The sequence below is a fragment of the Syzygium oleosum genome, unplaced genomic scaffold, assembly GCF_021117445.2.
Source record: "Syzygium oleosum isolate NSW1041296 unplaced genomic scaffold, Sole_v2.1 Sole_v2.59, whole genome shotgun sequence".
Classification (NCBI taxonomy): Eukaryota; Viridiplantae; Streptophyta; class Magnoliopsida; order Myrtales; family Myrtaceae; genus Syzygium; species Syzygium oleosum.
Window position 1 is genome coordinate 309631 of NW_026607543.1, and position 14031 is coordinate 323661.

Sequence of the window (14031 nt, forward strand, 5' to 3'; positions counted from 1 at the left end):
GGTAGGAACCAACCCGACCCACCTTGAAACCAATCACCCCAACCCTTTATCATTAACCCAAATGTTCAGCGAATGTGATCAATTGATGTTCTTAAGTAAGAGAGGATTCCCAATCCATAATTAAACCGTTGATAAAATAAGGGATAATAGAATAAATAGTCTCTCAAATTTTGGCCTAATGTGTAACGTCGATCATGAACTTTTAATTTATGCAATATGGTCCATGAACTTTGGCTTAATGTGCAATATTATCCCTAAACTTTTAATTGAATCAATATGGTCTCTGAACTATTGGTAAATGTTTAACATGCTCCTTTACTTTAGAGACCGCATTGATCATTATACCAAACTTAAGGACTACATTGAGGAGACAGCTCATATGAAGTAAACAATTTCGAAGACTTTGAATAGACCTGTTGTCCTAATGTGTCGGCCACTAGTTTGTATTATAGGCCACCAAGTTTTTACCAAAAGAAGCATCCCGTGTCATGTGCCAGAAGTTCGTATTGTTAAGTCCACTATGTATTATTGGTGTGTAAAATGTCTGTAAATGCCTCATGTTACGCCTATATAAGGCCAATCATGTAATTAGTTTGGAATAAGGAGTGAAATTTGTAGGCCTGTGTGATAATACTCTATGAATGCCCAAACACTTTTTCTCCTCTTTCTTAAGGCCTGGCATAATTCTTAGAAAAAAGGAAAGAAAATTATATTTGTTCTTTTTTATCCTGACAGCATGCTTTGCATTTGCCACTAAATGAAATTTGTGTATTAGAATTCTGCTATTGTAAGTCTAATCTTTGGTATGAATCAAATTTCGAAGAAGAATCTGGTGGCTAAAAGATGGTCACTTTGATAGGCGGGGAGAGCCATGAGTATAAGTTGTCTTCTTTTCTCTTGATTTATATCATAGGCCCACACATAAGCTTTATGAGATTATCATAGAGAGTGCAGGTCTCGATTAACTCTATGATTTTTGGTAGGCACATTTGGCTTGGGAGTTTGGGCCTCATTTCTTATGTTCGAAATTCCCCATTTGGGCATCTCGACCGATACATGTTTATTGATGATGTGAACGCCTTGGGTTTAGACAGGAAGTATTTCCTGCTATGTGTTCGGTCTCGAAAGAGTATTTCAAAAACTATTCAGCCCATCGGAGCAATTGAGAGGTAGGGACTTGCTTTTACTTGAACTTCGGCATCAGCGGGAACGAAGACATGTCCATTTTCCACGAGAAAATGATGTCCAATGAGATGAAACTTTAACCTCTCGATGTCATATTTAACCGTTAGGATTTCTCCGAAGGTGGAATGATCGTGCATTTCTCCTTGCGCGAACCTTCCGGTTCTGTATCCATAGATTTTATGCTTTCTATCAATTTCTCCTAGGAGAACAGCAGCCCAATACTCATCATAGTCTGCAAAATTCTTTTCCCTATTGAGGGAATTTGCAGTGGGGGAAAATGCCGAAGTCTCTCTTTAAAACTATGGTTTGCTTGAACGATATGGGACATTATATCAAAATTCATGCTTTATTAATATTATTTTCTCAAGAAATAATATTTGCGGCAGCAACAACATCAATAATGATAATAATAATTCATAATAAAATAAAATAATGTCACGAAGTGTACTCGTTCTTATCCGGCTCGCCATGTTCCTCGAATCACACGCTCACACCTTCACATCACCCACAGTTTCACTCTCTCTTTCTCTCTCTCTCTCCCCGTCCCTCCGTGATATCTCTTCTTAGCCTGCCACTTTGTCCTCTCTCGCGTCTCTCTGTCCAGTATAAATCTCACCCCATTTCACGCTCCGTCTCACGCACCCATCTCACCGTCTCATCTTCCATCGATCGCAGATGAAGAACGGTGGGAAGGGCGGCAGCAGCAGCAGCAGCCCGAGGGCCAACCCGAGGCCCGACGCGCGGAAGGACCGGAAGTCGGCGACGGGGGTGAGCGGGTCGCCGAAGAAGGGCGGCCACGGGGGCAAGTTCACGTGGTCCGGCGACGGGTACTCGCGGGCCGAGATGGGGATCGCGTGGGAGGCGGCCGTGGACGCCAAGGACCCCAACTTCGAAGATCCGGAGGACGAGGCTCAAGCTCAGGCTCAGGCTCAGGCTCAGGCCCAGGCCGCCGCTTGATCCGCGATCTCGGCCGCTGGATCGACGACGACGACGACGGCGATGGCGGTCGGCGTTCGCGTCGGATCGGATTGTAAATATTTGCTGGGGTTTGCTGAACGATTAATAAACATAATGTGATTAGACGAGATGAAGTCTGTGCGTATTTGTCTTGTCTGCGGGCGATCCTTTGATCTCGTTGGACGTTTTCTTTTCGCTCTTTCTTTCTTTCTTTGTCTTTCTTTGTTTTCTCTCCGTGCATACGATGAAGATCCCGATCGCCGGACGAGAAATTTGTTCGCCGGCGACGGAGATCGTACTCACTCGTTGCTTGGCGAGACTGTCGCATCTTGAACTTCGTGATGCACGGCACCGCCATTTTTCTCTTCTTGCAAGATCACAATCAGGATGGGGTTTCGACTAAAAACTGATTTGATGTGCGTGGAAGCCAAAATGAATAAATTGGCAAGCCCATGTGTTATGAAAATAAGGAGAGTTGCGTCGTTAGTAGATTCGTCGGGTGCTCGGGTCGAAAATGGGCTCACTCAAATTGATCAATTTAATCTATTTTGATCAATTGTCAATTAGGTCCACATTGCTAAAATAAATATAAATTTAACATAATATGGAAAAATTCATGTTCAAATTGACGCGAGAGTATGGAGTGAGCGAGTGCGAAATTGAGTGAGGGTACAGAGAGAAAATCATAGATGCGGGTTGAATCTTAAGTAAGTTACGAACCCATTTAATACGAGAAAATTACTTAAACAGTCTTAAATCTTACTAATTCAGTTATAAACCTTTCTTTTTGTGCCAATTGAGTCATAAATTTTTTGCATTTGTATTAATTCCGTCCATCCGACCAACTTTAATTGGTCGTTTTATGTGGCGTGATCGGCGCTGACGGAGATAATTTTTAATAATGCTTTAATAATTTTTCAAATTTTATTTATTTATTTATTTTCTTTTTTTTTTCCTTTCTCCATCTTTATCCTTTAGCCGGTTGCCAGAGGTAAGGGTCGGCAATATTGGCCTGATACCCAATTTTTGCCTTTACCAAATGTTGGCCTTCGCCTCTGGCTGGCGAGGTCGGCCCTTGCCTTAACAATATTGGGAGAGCATTGCAAATGTTTGAGGTCACATAATCAGTGAATTTTTTGTTCCCATTTTGCCTTCAACTCCTCAATTTTGCATTGTTCATCGTTTCTTCCCCATAGAACTAAGATTTTGCGAAGGTGGCTTAAAGAAGCTCGACCAGGTGCCAACATCGAGTCGCTCGGAGTTGCATGACCTTGGTTACTCGTCTCTGCCTCGCGAGACATCAGAGTCTAGATCTAGCTTGCCTGAGGTCATGTGACTCCGGTGTTACTTCGCCTAGAGTCATGTGACCTCCATGATTCGCCGTTTGAGGTACACAATGTCGGAGGCCTTCTGGTCTGACTCACCTGAGGTCGTGCGTCCTCAATGGTTGATCTCATGGGATCACATGACTCTGGAAATGCCTCGCCTTGGGTTGTGTGCCGGAGTCTTTGGCTTCACCCAAGTTGTCGAGTAGGGTCACCATTGCTATTTTTGTTTTTTTTTCTTGCGTTTTTTTTAAATTATCAAAGTCCTTTAAGCATTTCGTGCAAAACTCTTCACCCTAAAACCAAATGCAAAACGCTTTGATCAGACGCTCTCCCCAAACGCATCCGACCCGACCCTATTGCGGACGCACCTGTAGCATCTCGCCACGTGTCGACGTCGGCCCGATCCCGGAGCCCCGAGCACCTTCGCCGGGCAGCAGATCGCGCTTACCGTTGGCCGTTTCGGAACCCCCGCCACCACCACGCCTCCGTCAACCCAACCTCCGCACGAAACCTCTGAAAAAACAAAACCAGAAACTCTCTCTCCCCTCTCTCTTTCTCTCTCTAAAATCGAAGCTCAGAAAAACTCCCGAAGCCCACCATCCATGGCGTCTCCGTAAGATACTCGCGGAGCTCGCGAAACGACGCCGCCCGATCGGACCGCGCGGGGGGCGACATGGGCAACAAGATCGCGCGCACGAAGCAGGGCTCCGCGTCGGAGTACTACCTCCACGACCTCCCTTCCTCCTACAACCTGGTCCTCAAGGAGGTCCTCGGCAAGGGCCGCTTCTTCAAGGCGATCCAGTGCAAGCACGACGAGGGCCTGGTCCTCGTCAAGGTCTACTTCAAGCGCGACGACAGCATCGACCTCCGGGAGTACGAGCGCCGCCTGCTCCACATCAAGGAGACCTTTCGCGCCATCGATCACCCCCACGTTTGGTCCTTCCAGGTCGGTCTGTGGTTTTCTGATTGGAGTTTTCCGGAGCTCGCTCTGGCGTTGGAGAGAGAGAGAGGGGGGAAGTTGTTTGAGTGAATTGGAAGTGCCTTTCTCTCTTTTGCTTCGGTCAATTGTGGTTTGTTAGCGAGTTCATCCTCTACCGAGTGATGTTTTCCTTTTCCGGGTGAATCTTAAAGCTTTTTTCTGGAGGCAGTAGTTGCGCGGTAGCTTAGCTTCATCGAATTTTCCGGTATTTCTTGGGGTCAAAAGGTGAAAATGTGGATTTTGCTCATCCTCCTCTTGAGAATGTGGGAATTACTGGGAGATTTCGCGAAGTAGAGGGAAAAGATAACAGTTTTGGCGCCGGTAATGCATTTGCTTTCACTTTTGGATGGGAAAGGGCATTACTCTGGCAGCATTTTCTAGTTTCAAAGATGTGAATTAGACTACTACTACTACATGTGGATAACAGTGTAGGTTGAGGAAAACAGATATACATGCCCAAGATTATGTGTAATTCTAGGAACACGAGATATAAGCTGATCAGTACGTTATGATGTTCTGTTTCTTCTGAGTTCAAATTTGGGTCATTTTTAACTGTTCTCTTTTCTGGTTTACGAGACAGATTGATTCTAAACATTAAAACTTTCACTCGGGCTGAAGTTGATGCTAGTGTTTGGCGCTCAAAGGATTTCTGAACTAAGCTTAAATTGGGAAGGTGTACCTTCATCATGATAACCAATTAGATTCAAGTTTTCTTTTGTGATAGAGTATAGTTGCATTTTGTCTTGGAGTACTTTGCTTAGTTGAACTCAATGCGGACGAAGATGAGAAATGTGCTTCTAACTTTATTATTGGCTTTTTGATTTTTTTGGGTCCTAAAACCAACTGCTTTGTAAAATATGAGGGGAGTCTGTGTTCAATACCTCATGCGGACGTGTCTTCTTGCAGTCTTGGCAGGAAACTGACAAAGCGGCCTATCTGTTAAGGCAGTACTTCTTCAATAATCTGCATGATCGATTGAGTACTCGCCCTTTCCTTAATATCATCGAGAAAAAATGGTTGGCATTTCAGGTTTTTCTCTCACCCTCTTGATTTGATGTGTCAAGTATGTATTTCAATCTCAGCTCTTATGATCTGGTGGTTCTGCAGTTACTCCTTGCGCTGAAGCAGTGCCATGAAAAGGGAATTTGCCATGGTGGGTTTAGTTGGTTGGGCCTACTGCTAATGTTTCTTTTTTCATTTAGCATTTCTACTTTTTTTTTTTTTTGACACTTTGCCTTATTTAGGGGACATTAAGTGCGAGAATGTGCTCGTAACCTCATGGAATTGGCTTTACCTTGCTGATTTTGCCTCCTTCAAGCCAACCTATATCCCCTATGATGACCCTTCGGATTTTTCGTTTTTCTTTGACACTGGAGGTAGAAGACTATGCTATCTTGCCCCTGAGGTTGGTTTTTCCTCTGACTTTGGTTCTTTTGTAGTTCTACCATATATTATTCCTTTTAATTCATTGAGATTCTATGAGACGAAGTCCTTGTGGATGTGCATTGAGCAACAACTATATACTTAATGAGTGATTTCTTGTTTCTTAATAATACCTATCTAAAGACATCCTTGCTATGCCTTCTTGTTTGGAAAATGACAACGGGCCAACTTAATTTTAATCCTTACAAGATTTTGGCGTAGATATTTATATAGCATTCAAAATTATGATTCATGTAACTAGTATGGCTACATAGCAAGTTTCCTTGTGTATGGTATGGAATCAAGACAATCTGGGGTACAGATCAATACAATCTATCTAGAGGTCAGTACTTATCTTTCACACTGAAAGGATAGCTGCATGAATAACTTTCTGCAACGATAGCCTCTCCCACGCGTGACCCTGGTGATGCCTTTATACTCATACAATTCCAATTTTTAGACAGCAGGTGACTCTTAGAAAACCATCTGATGTATGATTTGGCCATGTTCGCAAAACTCATTAGGTGCACATGCTTTTCCTTAGTCTTTTTATTTCACTTCCTTAATCCTTGTTTAGAAGTCATGAAATGTATGTCTGAGAATTTCTTGTTCAGATCTTGTGAGCCCGCTCCAAGCATATACATTTGTTGGCGGCAAGTATTGGAGATTTTTCTTTGCAGTCAGTGTTCCGCGTAATTCCGAGATTGTTCTTTGCAATCAGTCTTCCGTGTAAGTTTAAGAATTTTACTTGGGTAACGGCCAACCAGTTTTTCCCTAATTTTCAGAGATTTTATGAGCATGGTGGTGAGATGCAAGTTGCCCAAGATGCACCTTTAAGACCATCTATGGATATCTTTGCTGTAGGGTAAGCATTTTTACCATGAGAAGGGCAGCTTACGGATTGTTACTTCCCGAGGACAGCAGAAGCTGTTTCCAATTTTGTAATGGTGGAAGTTTTATTATAAATCATCTGTATTTTCCATGAGTTAAATTGTTTTGATTGGTTATACGGTTTTGGAAAAGTTGATGGCTGGTGGGGTAGTGGTAAGGTTATGATTATGCAACTTATAGATGGGTGTACTAGAAAAAAGAATTAGATTGATGTCAAGTACATACGTTCTTATAAAAATGCAAATTTTATTTCTATGTTATAGATAATGCACTTCTAAGAGAGTCTAGCTAGGTGTTTCAAGAACAGCATTGCTTATACATATTACCCGTTTATCTATTTACATAATATTATACTACACTGTAGCCTAGTATTGAACATATTTTCACATCAATTTATGGCTAGACAGCGTGTTTGTTATTGTAGTATTGGGCATTTGGTTATAATGGAGCAAGTAGTGGTGAACTCATTAATTCCTAGGATTTTGTTTTGCCTCATTGGAGATATGGCACCTGAAACAAAACCTTTCCCAGACATTCTCTGCATCTCTCTCTGATCCTGTTCCTACTGATTCTAGACATTATTTCTATAAAACTGATGCATTACTGAGGTGTTGTTGGTTGATTCCAATTGATACGGTAAAGTTGGTGCAAGTGATTGGTGTTTTTTCCACACTTATTGAATAAAAGTAATTTGGTTGTATCTGTTGAAATATTGTTTGGATTGAATTTAGTTTGTTTAGCTTTGCAGCGCAACTATCTTAGCTTGTTACCATATTGTTGTTTTAGGTGCGTAATTGCAGAGCTTTTCCTTGAGGGCCAGCCACTTTTTGAGCTCTCCCAGCTTCTTGCTTATCGGAGGGGGCAGTATGATCCTAGCCAGCATCTTGAAAAGGTTCTCTCTCTCTCTCTCTCTCTCTCTCTCTCTTACACACACACATTCCAGCTTCTCTGTTTGTTGGACTCTCATTGGTGTTTTGTGATCATAGATCCCAGATTCTGGAATTCGGAAGATGATCCTTCATATGATTCAATTGGAGCCAGAATGTCGCCTTTCTGCTGAAAGTTACCTACAGACCTTTGCTGGCATTGTGTTTCCAGGCTACTTCTCGCCTTTTCTGCACAATCTTTACTGCTGTTGCAATCCTCTTCCGCCTGATGCAAGGGTAATGCCTTTTCATTTCAATCTGAGAATCTTCTGCTTCTTTCATTTCTTATTAGACTCTTGATTCTTTTTAATATCTGTTATAGGTTGCAATGTGTCAGAGTGTTTTCAACGAGATACTTAAGCACATGATGAACAAGAGGTCCTCCGAGGAAACTTATCTTGGAGCTGGAACGCCTGGTAACCGATCAGTGAAGATGGTTGCAAAACTAAATGACAAGTCGGAAAATGACTTGATAAGAAAAAGAGAGGATGTAGAGAAAGACTCATCAAAGGGTCATGGTGGTGGTTTTGGTTACAAGAGTGATCTGCTCAGGGATGATGCAAAAACCGTGGTGAAGAGTGAGTCCAATTGTTCAATCCAGCAGAATTTCAAAACAAGTCGGATACAAGATCCTAATGAACCAAGTAAACACATTTCCCACGCGTTTAAGGGAATTGACCATCCCTTCATGAAGAAGATCACAATTGAGAAGCTGAATGATCTGATGTCTGCACATGACGGCAACGTGGATACTGTTGGCATGCCTTTTTTAGAAGTACCTGAAAATAGTATGAAGTGTGAAGGTATGGTACTCATTGCCTCCTTGCTTTGTGCATGTATTCGCAATGTCAAGCTGCCGCATTTGAGGAGAGGAGCCCTAGTTCTGCTGACTGCATGTTCCCTATATATTGATGATGAAGACCGATTGCAGCGTGTGATTCCTTATGTGATTGCGATGCTTTCTGATCCAGCAGCAATTGTGCGTTCTGCTGCCTTAGAGACTTTATGCTATATTCTTCCTTTAGTCCGGGATTTTCCTCCCAGTGATGCTAAAATTTTTCCGGAATATATTCTGCCCATGCTATCAATGCTACCTGATGATCCAGAGGAAAGTGTGAGAATATGCTATGCCAGTAATATAGCGAATTTGGCTCTCACTGCCTATCGTTTCTTGCTTCATTCAATAAGCTTGAGTGAGGCAGGGGTACTGGATGAATTGAGTTTACAACAGAAATCACCTTTGGTTTCTAGTGAAACAACTAAAAAGCTGCAAGCAGCAAGTACAGATGCACAACTTGCCCAGCTGAGGAAGTCTATTGCTGAGGTTGTTCAAGAACTTGTGATGGGTCTCAAGCAAACTCCAAGCATTAGGAGAGCACTCCTCCAGGATGTTGGTATGTTATGTTGTTTTTTTGGACAGAGACAGAGTAATGACTTTCTGCTTCCTATTCTGCCAGCTTTCCTGAATGATAGAGATGAGCAGCTGAGGGCAGTATTCTATGGGCAGATCATATATGTATGCTTTTTTGTTGGCCAAAGAAGTGTGGAGGAATATCTCTTACCTTACATTGAGCAAGCTTTGAGTGATCCAACTGAGGCTGTTGTCGTCAATGCATTGGATTGTTTGACCATCTTGTGTAAAGGTGGCTTATTGAGGAAGAGGACTCTGCTTGAAATGATAGAGCGGGCATTCCCGTTGTTATGTTATCCCAGCCAGTGGGTGAGAAGACTGGTTGTCACCTTCATCTCAGCTAGCAGTGAGTGTTTAGGTGCTGTCGATTCCTATGTTTTCCTTGCACCACTTATACGCCCTTTCCTCCGGAGGCAACCGGCATCTTTAGCTTCTGAGAAGGTTCTTCTTTCATGTCTAAAATCTCCAGTATCAAAACAAGTATTCTACGAAGTCTTGGAAAGTGCAAGGAGTTCAGACATGTTGGAGAGACAGAGAAAAATATGGTATAAATCATCAGCACAAGTGAAACAATGGGAAACTGTTGAATCCTTGAAGAGGGGTTCAGGAGAAACAAACTTGATGAAAAGCTGGCTAGATAAACCAAATCTTGATACGCAATGCTTAATTGACAGTACCCTAAACCAGCCAGGCCAAACTGAGTCTGATGATAATGTGGCCAAACTAAGGTCTACAGGGAGCTATATGCCAAAGACTAGTAGCACTATAGAAGCTACATGCTCAGAAAAAGTGCAGTTTTCAGGTATTATGGCTTCACAAGTTGGTGGTTTGAATAGCTTCATGTGTGACAAATCATCAGAAGGGATTCCTCTATATTCCTTCAGTGTAGATAAGCGATTAACTGGAAATCCTTCTGCACCATCTGCTTCTTCATTGCAAGTGAATTCCTTGGGTTTTGATTCATCATCCATGCCTTGGATGGACACTGTAAGCAAATCGTTTTCCTTGGCAAGTTCAGTTCCAGCGCCAAAGCTTGTTTCTGGTTCATTCAGCATCAGCAGTGGTTCTAAACAATTTTATAGGGTGGTGCATGAACCAGATAGCAGAGAGAATGATCAAACAACTTATGGTAATAGCAAATTTCAAGAGATGGGATTATCTAGCATGGTGAAAGGGAGCACAGTCAATATGGAAGATGCTTCTACATTGTCTGATATAATGGGATTACCTTCATCTCAACGTGCATCAACCATTCCAGATTTAGGTTGGAGGCCACGTGGAGTGTTGGTTGCGCACCTCCAGGAACACCGCTCTGCTGTCAACGATATTGCAGTCTCAACTGATCATAGCTTTTTTGTTAGTGCTTCAGATGATTCCACTGTCAAGCTGTGGGATTCAAGAAAATTGGAGAAAGACATATCATTTAGGTCAAGGCTAACATATCACCTGGAAGGAAGCCGTGCACTTTGTACTGCAATTCTTCGGGGCTCTGCTCAAGTGGTTGTTGGAGCCTGTGATGGCACAATACATATGTTTTCTGTGGATTACATTTCCAGAGGTCTTGGCAATGTCGTTGAGAAGTATTCAGGTATTGCTGATATTAAAAAGAAAGATGCTAAGGAAGGTGCTGTGCTCAGCCTAATGAATTATAGTGCTGATAATACTTCCAGTCAGATGGTTATGTACAGCACCCAAAATGGTGGGATTCATCTGTTTGATGCAAGAAGTAATTTGAATGCATGGAGCTTGGCAACTTCACCTGAGGAGGGTTATGTTTCTTCTATAGTTGCAGGACCTTGTGGAAATTGGTTTGTCTCAGGGTCTTCAAGGGGTGTGCTTACTCTCTGGGACCTGAGGTTCCTTATACCTGTCAATTCATGGCAGTATTCTCTTGTTTGCCCTATAGAGAAGATGTGTCTTTTCGTTCCTCCTCCAAATGCTTCCGCATCTGCCATGACACGACCACTTGTTTATGTTGCTGCTGGCTGTAATGAAATTTCTCTTTGGAATGCAGAGAATGGGAGCTGCCATCAGGTATAAGGGCTTCTTCTTCTAAATCATAGAATTAAGAATCTGCCACAGAAACATTGGTATAATTTTGTAATGAGGAGTCAATTCCACGATCTAAACAGGAATGAAAGAACATAAAATCAAGAACATCATGCATACATTGGCTAATGCACTGTCTTTTCCCATGCTGATCCATAAGAAAAAACAGGCAAGACAAATGAATTGTGCGGCATTTGAGCTGGACAAAGACAATAGAGAAAACATACTCCTAGGTACAACTATATTAAGAACTGATCCTCTAGGTACACTAGTGCTTTTGTGACTTTTACACTTGAGAGATAATGCACCTACTGTAGCTCCTCATTGAAACTGGATTACACCCCAACCATCCACCATGCAAGTGGAACCTATGTCTTTTTTGTGGAGTTCTACTTGTAAGTGGAGATGGAGAATAAATACCGTTTGCACTAAGTTTGGAAGCACCAATGTGATGGAATTTGCAGAGAAAGTACCACAAAATTTAATTTTCCCTCCATTTTTCTCTCGCAAAAATTTTCAAATTTTTCCCAACTTTCTAACCAAATATCAATCTCCTCCCTTTTCTCTCTTGTCTCAATCATAACCTTGGACATAATATTTATTATTTTATGGGTTCTCTTACACCAGATTTTAAAGGATTGCAAATGTTTTATGTAGAGATCTCAGTTATTTGGAAGATTTGAGACAGATGTGTCAATGACAACCTGGCTTAGTACATTGATTGCTGGGCATAGTTGCTAATTTGATGCAAAATTGAGAAGTTAGAGACAACTCATTCTTCCTGATTTGTCATTGTTCTGAAAGTAAAATCATCCTCATTAGTTATAACTTGTTTAACCTCAGGAAGAGCTTTTATTTTTTGCATTTAAACTGCCAACATACTGTCATGGGCCGTGACCGGCTTTAGCATCAAAGTTTTCCCGTGAACTAAGCCAGACTGAGTGAGGAAATACTTGCATTGCCTTTCCGACATCCCACTTAGGTCATTGCCTGATGGTGGATTTTGACTTATTTAAAATATTGAACCTTAGGCTGATCAAAAGTACAGGAGGAATGTTTAGTCTTTCTTCAAATGTGAAAAGTGAACCATTCGTTCTCTTTAATAAATTGTTTGGTGCCCTCTGATATGACTTGTTTTTTACCTTCACCCTCTAATGCGCCTATATTTCCAGGTGATGAGGGTTGCAAATTATGAGGGTGATGGTGAAGTGTCTGATGTGCCTTGGGCACTGGCCAGACCATCAAACAAAACAAGTTACAGAGCTGATTTGAGACGTAATGTCAACCCAAAGTACAGAGTTGATGAGTTGAACGAACCTCCTCCTCGGCTTCCCGGCATTCGTTCATTGCTTCCGTTACCAGGGGGAGATTTGTTAACGGGGGGTACCGATTTGAAAATTCGCCGATGGGACCATTGCAGGTTTGACTTGACTCTATACTTTTTTGCTGTTATATATCAAACCAGTTCATTTTATAATTAATGAACTTTAATGGGTTTGCAGCCCTGATCGAACATACTCTGTATGTGGACCAAACATAAAGGGCATAGGAAACGACGACTTCTATGAATCAAGATCATCTTTTGGGGTGCAAATTGTGCAGGTAGGCATTTCGAATTACTTGGCCGCATGCTTCTTTTTTAAATAAAAGAGTAGAGAGCATATAGGCACTTCTTGAACCCAGGGCAATCTTCTGTGAACCCTACGATGACAAACTTCGACAGAAAGTTTTTCTTGCCTTCACTGGCATTACTCCTTTTGAAATAGCGGGCAAAACTTCAGTATGGATTTCCATCGCCTTTACTTTCTTTTCTTTTGACAATTTCTCAAGATACATAGAATTCATGTACCATAATATGGATTCTTCTGCATTAAAAATCTTCTATGCTTACTCGAACCATGATTGAGTTACTGGTGATAATGAAGATTAATCTCCTGTCCTTAAACTTGTTTGCTCTTAGATGCTGGGAGTTGGACCATACCTATTAGTTTTAGCTGGAAACTGCTATTCGAAGCAGAAACTATTGGCTAATGCACTCCGTAGCTTGTGTTATATCACTTTTCTATAGCTGTATATTCTATTGCATTGGAACTTTTCACTGCCTCTTTGTTGTCACCTCATCTAAGGAATCAGTTCTCTCTTGGATTAAACATCCTCGAAATGAGATTTGTTAAACGACGGTGCTCTTTTTCTCCTTGGCGTGCTAGGGTTTGTTTGTAGTTATCTGAAATCAAGGGGCACTTTCAATGGAAAGACTTCCAAAGAAAAATATTCGACTATTATCTGTCAGATTGGTCAGTTAGCTGATATTTCAGCTTTTTATCATGGTGAACAGGAGACTCGGAGACGACCTTTAACAACTAAGCTGACAGCAAAAGCTGTCCTTGCTGCTGCGGCCACCGATTCTGCTGGTTGTCATCGTGACTCTATCATTTCTTTAGCCTCAGTCAAGTTGAACCAGAGACTCTTGATTTCAAGCAGTAGAGATGGAGCTATTAAGGTTTGGAAGTAAATAAACTATGCATAACTTTACTAATTGTATATATGTAGAGTCAACTTAGTTGAACGTGTCCTCCCATGAATTTTTTCTTCTAGTCCAGCAGATACAGTTTGTACAGCATAGTAACATATATTGTCAGCGAGGCATTTGCCTTGTTTACTATTGTACGTTATTTTCTCAACCTCATTTATATGAAAGCTAATTATATAAGATCTGATAAGCTAATGCGTCCTCATAAATTCACTTGAGCTTTTGATTTTGGGGGTCCAAACCGGAGTTTCTAATGCCAGAGTTTGTAATACCAAAGGGGCTTTAAGGAGCCAACTCTTGGTCAGGATAAAGGAGGCCAGAGAAACTGTCCTCATGTCTAGGAACTGCTTTCT

At 41.7% G+C, this 14031-nt stretch overlaps 1 protein-coding gene across 1 annotated transcript; it reads left to right on the top strand.

Annotated features, from left to right (window-relative positions):
* Positions 1–3772: 3772 nt before the first annotated feature.
* Positions 3773–13858, top strand: LOC115684551 (serine/threonine-protein kinase VPS15). Its single transcript, XM_030609322.2, has 11 exons — positions 3773–4416; positions 5356–5478; positions 5557–5602; positions 5694–5854; positions 6657–6736; positions 7549–7654; positions 7749–7925; positions 8011–11133; positions 12321–12568; positions 12651–12750; positions 13484–13858. The coding sequence occupies exons 1-11, from the start codon at positions 4144–4146 to the stop codon at positions 13658–13660; spliced, it is 4614 nt and encodes a 1537-aa protein (XP_030465182.2). The 5' UTR covers positions 3773–4143; the 3' UTR covers positions 13661–13858.
* The last annotated feature ends 173 nt before the right edge of the window (positions 13859–14031 follow it).